An 8,865-nucleotide genomic window follows, 5' to 3' on the forward strand; every position below is an offset into this window, starting at 1 on the left:
AAAATGAAGAATGCACACTTTGGGCACAGTTTGGGGTAAGTGACTTGCCCAGCATCACACAGGAACTCAGTAGCAGAGGCAGGGAGAGAATCCAGTTCTCCAGGGCAGCATTCAACTATCTTACCCAGGAGACCTTCCTGGAACCTCCTGCCCCATTCATTGCACATCTTCCATCTGCTGCAAAGTCTGTAGGGATCCTACAGACACCAGTCTCCTTCACTACCTGGCCCTGATTCACCCGTAGAGCACCCTGTGCTCTGAATGAGGCAGGATCCCATGGAAAAAATAATATGTGATCATGTAATTAAAGCCTGTATTGTAATACATATGCACAATGGGGCCGAATTGAGGTTAAACAGGCCACCCTACCTCTGGCATTTCCTAATGTTTGAGTTGCAATCTCAATAACTCTCTTTTAGTGTAATTTTTCTGGACGTAATAAATGGGACTGGGGAGAGGTTTTGCAATCTTCCTGTCCTGTTATTGGTAAAGGGAGTGTTGATTACAAGGTAGTGACCCAACAGGAGAAAGGTTGGAAGCCATTGATTCAGAGAAGATATATCAGATGTCTAATAATGCTAGATTAAAAGGCAACACATTTAAAACAGCTTAAAGGTATTTTTTGTGACACAGCATATAGTTAACCTGTGGAACTCACTCAATGAGGCCACTCTCCGCAGGATTAGACATTCGAAGGATAACTAGAACATCCCTACTTGTTTTCAGCAGAAAGGGAAATGTACAAGGGAGACAAACCCTCATGCTTCAGAGCATAAACCAACCACTAACAGCCTGTGGTCAGGAAGAAACTTCCCCTATAGGCAAATAATTCTATAATTGTCCATGAGATGGGATCTTGTGCCTTCCTCTGAAGCAGCTGGTGTTGGTCAATGTCAGAGATAGGTTACTGGGCTAAAACTGCTCTGACCTGACAATGCAGCTCCTACGTTCCTACCTGACCTCACTGGCAACTAGGAAGCCAGGGTGGATTTGGGATAATGACCCCCTGTAGCCAGCTGTAAGTGGCAGCCCCGTTCGGCATCCCTTGGCCTGTCCAGCTGGGGGTTTTGGCTTCCCCTGATCACAGCGTAGGCGCCCAGGCTTTTGCCTGCACCAAAGGAGCCCTGACAAGCTCTTTCACACCGGCAGCTGGTCCAGAGCAGACTCACCATCACCGTCTTGAACACCTTGATGTCGTCAAAGCACGTCTCCTTCAGGAAATCACAAATCCTCCGGACAGTGTCTTTCACCTGCAGCTGGAATTCCTCGCTGGGCTGGAGATGCTCCGCAATCCAGGCATCCAGTGAGCCCGCGGACACCTGGTACAGCTCCATCTCTGCTGCTTTGCTCCCTGTCCCTGCCTTCCTCTGCTGCTGCTGCTTTTAAGCCACTCGGGCACAGCCCAGCCTTGCTGATCTCCTCCCCTGTGGATGGCGTCAGACTGAGCTTGTTAAGGTGGCCTGGGCTACAGGACTGGAACTGTCCACCAGACACCTGCTGGGCATGGGCCAGGAGAGAAGCCTGGGGGCTGGTCCTCATCCCCAATTCCAGGGGCAGCCCAATGCACTTCCCCCATCCCCAGCTTCAGGGATTCCTAGGAGGGGGCTGCCCTCAGGCCATGCTTGGGGTGCTGTCCTTCATGCCAGCCCCTAACCTGAGTGTCTATCTGCCCGACCCTGCCTGAGAGCGACACAGTAGCCCACGAAAGCTTATGCTCAAATAAATTTGTTAGTCTTGAAGGTGCCACAAGTACTCCTGTTCTTTTTGCGGATACAGACTAACAGGGCTGCTACTCTGAAACCTGAACTCGTCCATGTCAGTTTCATGCTCTCAGGCTGGGACACAGGGACTCTCTGGTAACTGCCCCAGGGAGAGTAATTAACAGGGAGGGTAATTAACCATTGGAACAACTTTCCAAGGGGGCTGGTGGCTTCTCCATCCCTGGCCATTTTTAAAGCAAGACCCGATGCTTTGCTGGCAGAGGTGCTTCGTCTCCAGCAGCAAGCCTGCCAGGCCGGCCCCTTCCTTTATGAAAGGGCTGGTTAAGTGGTGGTGAGGTTCCCCCTTGACCCTGACAGCGACTACCCGCCCACTGGCTGAGGGGCATTTTCAAGCCTGGCTGAAGGAAGAACAGCAGGATTTGGGAGAGGTGGGCACCTATAGTACACCCCAGTGCGGGAGCCAGGGCAGAGAAGCACCTGGGCTAGCACTTTGGAGCTGCTCCCTAAGGCCACCTTAACTGGCAGCAGCAGAGCTAAGGATTTCTCCGGTTTTGATCTGCTAAGTTTCATTTTCCATTCACTAGAGAAACGAAACTGCAAAGGCCGAGCTGGGTGACAAGGGAGGGGCCAGTGTGGGCTGCTGCTGGAAGCCGGGGATCACTCCTTGGCTGGGGCAGGGGCATCGGATTCGGTTTCCATTTCTTCCCTGCGTGGGAAGTTCCCATGCCTGCCTGGCCCGGGGCGGAGGGGTGGCGCAGCCAGTGCCAGCAGGTGACAAGGAAGCAGCCTGGCCTGCTTTGGCTGGAAGTGGAAACTGAGCAGTGCAGATTATGTCACCAGCTGCAAGGAGCAGCAGAAAGCTCCCAGCAGTGCTGCCCACCGGAGAGCGGGCGACGCAGAGCCCAAGCGAAACTGGAGGGATTTCATAGAATCATAGAATTTCAGGGTTGGAAGGGAACTCAGGAGATCATCTAGTCCAACCCCCTGCTCAAAGCAGGACCAATCCATAACTAAATCATCCCAGCCAGGGCTTTGTCAAGCCTGACCTTAAAAACCTCTAAGGAGGGAGATTCCACCACCTCCCTAGGTAACCCATTCCAGTGCTTCACCACCCTCCTAGTGAAATAGTTTTTCCTAATATCCAACCTAGACCTCCCCCACTGCAACTTGAGACCATTGCTTATTGTTCTGTCATCTGCCACCACTGAGAACAGTCTAGATCCATCCTCTTTGGAACCCACTTTTGGATAGTTGAAAGCAGCTATCAAATCGCCCCTCATTCTTCTCATCTGCAGACTAAATACAATAACTCCTCACTTAAAGTCATCCCGGTTAACATTGTTTCGTTGTTACATTGCTGATCAATTAGGGAACATGCTCGTTTAAAGTTGTGTAATGCTCCCTTCTAACGGTCATTTGGCAGCTGCCTGCTTTGTCTACCGCTTGCTGGAAGAGCAGCCCGTTGCAGCTAGCTGGTGGGGGCTTAGAACCAGGGTGGACCGGCAGCCCCCCTATCAATCAGCTCCCCACTCCCCTAAGTTCCCTTTGCAGCAGCTGCCTGCAGTTCAGCTGTCCCTCCCTCCACTGCCATGTGCTGCTCCTGCCCTCTGCCTTGGAGCTGCTCCCCGAGACTCTTGCTTGCTGTGCGGGGGGGGGATGGAAGGAAGAGGGGGGCTAATGTCAGGGTGTCCCCCGCCCCCCTGCTCCTGCTCCCCGCTTACCCCATCTTCCATAGAGCAGGGGACACACACCAGGACTCAGGAGGGAGGGAGCTTGCAGCAGCTGCGTCTCAACAAGCTGATCTAATTAACAAGGCAGTGTACTTAAGGGAAATGCACATGTCTCCCTCCATTCCTGCTGCCTTGTGTAGAGAGAGAGTTAACCCTTGAGGGTTCAGCCAATTGCTAGTTCATCATTTAGCAGTAAGGGAAATATTCCACCCTCTGACTCCTCAACCTCAACCAAGCTTCACAATCATCATCACTGTGTACCAGTATTAAATGGTTTGTTTAAAACTTATACTGTGTGTGTGTATGTATATATATGTTAGAGCAAAGGTCAACTATTTGCCTATTATCCCAGCTGCTCCCCACATGCACGAAGCTGCTTTCCGCATACACGTATACAAAACAATCAGTCAAGGAAGTCAGATATATGTATCCTGACGACCCCTAGAAGGATAATCAATCAAGGAAGTCCAACAGATGTATCCTGTTTACCCCTAGAAAGGAATTTAAAAATTCCATAGGTTAGCAGAATGTATGCACGCTAAGTTGTTTGTTACTGGGTATAAAAAGGCCTGCTCTGCGCTTGTAAGGTGTGCTTCCCATCTCTGAGGATAATGCCTCAGCTGAAAGGGGTGAGCCAAGCCACCAGGGCTCTTCCAAACAGGAGTCCCCTCCAACCTCTCTGAGCTCCTCAGTGTCTGATCGCACCAAGAGCAAGACTGGCCCCGTGACAGATCAGAACTCCGAAAAGCGGTGGAACCTGTCATCTGAATATCACCCTGGGGATACTAAGCTTACCCTTATTCGCTCATCGAGCAAGGGTGGCCCGGTACTCCAAGGGCCCCTGCAACAGAATTATTTGTGTCCACTGCGGGAAACTGTAGCCCCTGAGGGCAATCTCACTATGGTATATGTTCCCTTTACCGCTAGTGATCTATATAATTGGAAACAACAGAATCCCCCGTTCTCGGAAGATCCCGCCCCGCTAACAGCAGTGTTTGAAACCTTAATTACGGCCCATAACCCTACCTGGGGCGACATGAGGGTCGCTCTTAACACTCTACTAACCGCGGAAGAGAGGCGTTTAGTCCTCTCGAGGGCCCGCTAGCGGGTAACTGAAACAGAGAGAGACCCAAACGTGGTGGCTGAGCAGCTGCCTGAAAGCCCTCCCAACTGGTGACATGACAAGGCAGGCCAAGCCCGCCACGGCCGATATGCCATGGCTATAGTACGGGGATGAAACGCTGCATTAGAAAAACCCCAAATTGGGCTAAGTTATATAATATAAGACAGGAAAGAAATGAAAACCCAGCTGCTTTTTATGAGCGGCTTTGTAATACCTGTAAAAGATACACAGACCTTGATCCTGAGGACACCAACGGGAAACGGGTACTAATCCCCCTTTTCATTGGACAGTCCTATGAGGACATTAGGAAGAAGTTGCAGAAGTTGGAGGGGGCGTCGGGCAAGAATATTGAGGAACTTTTAGAAATTGCCATGAAGGTTTATGATGGGAGGGACGATGAGGAGCAGAAGAAAGGGGCCCATGTTTTAGCCATGGCCCTAAGGGAAGGATACAAAGAAAGGGGGGACAAAGTTAAGGGACGGCCAGGGCCACCGGGGAAGGGGCGGGGCCCCCACCTGGGTCGAAATCAGTGCGCCATCTGTAGGGAAGAGGGACACTGGAAGAATGAATGCCCCCGGCGACAGGCCATGGGAAAGGAACGTAAAAATGGAACCCCATCCCTTCCCATCCTCTACAACAGTACAGGACTTTTGGGGGAGGGATCTTCCCCATAGGGGGGCCGGGGGACCCAGTGGCCCCTCCTGGCAGCGCAAGCTGCCAGCCTGGATCCCACGGTAAAAAAGTGGAGGGCCGCCCAATTGAAGCCCTTATTGATACTGGGGCCACTCTTAGTTTGCTCCCCCTTAATAATGCTCCCCGAGGTAGAGCTCAGGGACGTGCCATAGTCCAGGGGATTGAGGGACAAACTACAGCTTTGGAAAAAACTCTGCCTCTCCTAGTAAAAATAGGGGACCGTCAAATTTCCCACCAGTTTGTTTGCAGCCCCTCTTGCCCCATCGTGCTGCTTGGACGAGATATCCTTACTAAACTGCAGGTGGAAATCTCGTTCGACAATGGGACTATGGAAGTTAGACTTCCTAAACAGCAAACCTCCAACTACCAGATGGCCCTCATAGTCGCTAGAAATCTCTCCCCGGAATGCCAGGGGAGGGGTGAAGGGAGCCAGCTGTCAGGGGTTAACCTTGAGGTTTGGGCAGAGGAGGGAGGCGTCGCTCAGCCCGGAACGCTTCACCAGTGCATATTTCCCTTAAGGAAGGAAGCAGCCGGGTCCGAATTCGACAATACCCTCTTAAACTGACCACTCGAATCGGGTTAAAGCCTCTGATTCAAAAGTTTCTGCAGTGCGGGTGGCTCAGGGAAGGCACATCCCCATACAATACTCCTATAATGGGGGTGCCTAAGCCTAATGGGAAGTATCGGTTGGTCCAGGACCTAAGACAAATTAACAAGTTAATAGAAGCCCCCTATCCAGTTGTCCTGAATCCCCATACTATTCTGGGTCAGGTTCCCAAGAACCACAGTTGGTTCTCTGTTGTAGATTTAAAAGATGCCTTCTTTTCCATTCCCCTTGATCTGGAGTCTCAAAGACTGTTTGCCTTTGAGTGGGAGGACCCAGATACCCACTACAAAGCTCAATACCTTTGGACCGTTGTCCCACAAGGACTTACCTGTGCACCCGAGATCTTTGGCAGCCAGTTAAAAAGAGATCTCGCCCCATTCCTGGCTAGACACCCTTTATGTAACATAGTCCAGTATTGCGATGATTTGCTCTTAAGTACTGAAACAGAGGCAGCCTGTAAAGAGCAAACTATAGAGCTCCTTAATTACCTTGGGGCACAGAGGTATAAAGTCTCAAAGGAGAAAGCTCAGCTGGTTAAGCAGCAGGTCACTTTTCTTGGATATCATCTTTGCCAGGGAAGTCGTAGTCTGGGTAAGGAAAGAATCCAGGTTATACTTGATAGCCCTCAACCCCAGAACCTCCGAGAATTAAGGGCTTTTCTGGGATTGACTGGGTTTGGTCGGCTCTGGATCCCTGACTACGGGGGAAGAGCCAAACCATTATATGAATCCTTAACTAAAGAAGGTCTGCTCCATTGGACGTGGACCAGAGAGAAGGAAAAAGCATTTCGAGAGCTAAAAGAAGCCTTGGTTCAGCCTCCCGCTCTAGCCCTCCCAGACCCCCGGAGACCATTCACCCTATACGTTCACGGGGGGGGGGGTGGTGGCTGCTGGAGTTCTGTGGCAAAGGTCGGGGCCAACCTGGCGACCTATTGGATACTACTCAAAAGTGTTGGACCCTGTCGCCAAGGGGTGGCCTGCCTGTTTATGGGCCGTTGCAGCAACTGCTCTTCTTGTCCAGGAGTCCGAAAAGTTGACCCTGGGAGGGGACGCTGAGGTTGTGGTCCCCCACGGGGTGCCTCAAATACTGGGGACAGGCGCCGGGGAAAAGCATCTAAATCCCAGTCGACATACTAGATATGAAGTGGGGCTCTTGCTAGCCCCCAACCTAACCTTTAGGACAGTTAGCTCCCTCAACCCAGCTACCCTATTGCCCGATCCTCGGGTCTCCCATCAGATCAGCCCCACTCATGACTGTATTGAAGTCTTGCAACAGGAAACCAAACCCCGCCCTGACCTCTCGGACTTGCCTTGGCCCAACCCTGAAATTGAAGGGTACGTTGACGGGTCCAGCTATGTGATAGATGGCAAGCGGTTTACCGGAGCAGCGGTAATAATTAAGAACAAAGGAGTACACAAGTTTAAACTTAGCCTTAATTTGTCCGCCCAAGCGGCGGAGCTAGTGGCTCTTATTGAGGCTTTCCGGTTGGGGACCGGGAAAACTATTAACCTGTATACTGATAGTCGATATGCCTACATGGTGGTACATGCTCACAGGACCCTGTGGAAAGAAAGGGGATTTATCACAGCTTCAGGCCAAAGAATCGCACATGGGAGCCTCATCAAAACACTTCTTGAGGCCCTGATGCTTCCCCTCCGGGTTGCCGTAATACATGTACGTGCCCATGGAAGGGCCCCGGAGGCCGAACAGCGTAGGTATAATCAATTGGCTGATCAGGCCACAAAGGAGGCCGCACGAGAAGGGGCCTCATGTCTCCTCTTGGTTCAAGATACAGAAGCTAAAACCGCCCCTCCCCAATACACAGCTGAGGAAGTATGCCACGCACAGGCTGCGGGAGCCCGGCAGGTTCCCTCTGGATGGTGGAAATTACCGGGGGGGGGGCGGGGGGGCAGATTTTTGTCCCTCGACCAGTGCTTCAGGAAATTCTTCGGTTCATACACAAAGAGGGACATATGGGGTCGGGGGCAATGGTCGATTTGGCCACCCAATCCCTTAAGGGGCTGGGCATGCACATGGAAGCCCAGAGAATTGTTAGTAATTGCCCTGTTTGTCAATGAACCAACCAAAAGGGATGTGGCCCTCCCGCCCCAATGGGAGGCTGGCCCTGGGCCACATTCCCTTTCCAAAAATGGCAAGTTGACTTCCCAGAAATGCCCCCTTGCAGGGGTTATAAATATCTACTCGTATTTGTGGATCAGCTTACTGGATGGGTAGAGTGTTACCCCACCTGGAATTGTCAGGCCCGGGCTGTTACTAAGGCCCTGTTGCATGAAATACTTCCCCGATTCCATCCCAGAACGATTGAGTCTGATCAAGGAAGCCACTTTTACTTCACAAGTGGTCCAACAGGTGTCCCAGGCACTTGGTATACAATGGAAGTTGCATACACCCTGGAGGCCGCAGAGCTCGGGTCAGGTAGAAAGAATGAATAGAACTCTCAAAGATACCCTCACTAAACTATGCACAGAATCTAGTTTAAAGTGGCTTGATGCGCTACCGCTCGCCCTTACCCGCATTCGAAGGGCCCCGCGTAAGGGTCTTAAGCTTTCACCCTTTGAACTGGTCTTCGGGTTCCCTCCCTGAATCCTTATCCCGGGGTTCCGGGAGGATGTAAACTGGGAAATGGGGAAGGACTCCTTATGGAAACAGGTCTCTGGGCTGCAATCTGTCTTGTTACAGTTACATCGATATGCGGTGCCTTTTCAGGCCCTTCCCTTGGATCAGCCCGTGCACCCGTTCCAGATTGGTGATCAGGTCCTTGTCAAGAAGTGGAAACGGGACCCCCTCACACCACGGTGGGACGGCCCATATACTGTTTTGCTCATCAGCCAAGCTGCAGTTAAAATTCTTGGGAGTGACAAATGGATGCACCATACGCAGGTAAAGCGGTTTCTGAGCCCTAACCTGGAGACTGAATCAGCGGAAGAGGACACCAGCCCTCTGCCCGCCCCGGCTCCGGACGCCCGGGGT

The 8,865-nt window shown here is 51.8% G+C and overlaps 1 protein-coding gene across 1 annotated transcript in view; it reads right to left on the reverse strand.

The window, feature by feature from the left end:
* Positions 1-2,635, reverse strand: part of LOC117880056 (2'-5'-oligoadenylate synthase-like protein 2) — a 5,986-nt gene extending 3,351 nt beyond the window's left edge. The window contains exon 1 of the mRNA XM_034775736.1: positions 981-2,635. Within this exon, the coding sequence (XP_034631627.1) occupies positions 981-1,334 (354 nt within the window). The 5' untranslated portion in view covers positions 1,335-2,635. The remainder of the gene's footprint in view (positions 1-980) is intronic.
* Positions 2,636-8,865: the final 6,230 nt, after the last annotated feature.

The sequence above is a fragment of the Trachemys scripta genome, chromosome 7 (genome assembly GCF_013100865.1).
Source record: "Trachemys scripta elegans isolate TJP31775 chromosome 7, CAS_Tse_1.0, whole genome shotgun sequence".
In the NCBI taxonomy this organism is placed as follows: domain Eukaryota; kingdom Metazoa; phylum Chordata; order Testudines; family Emydidae; genus Trachemys; species Trachemys scripta.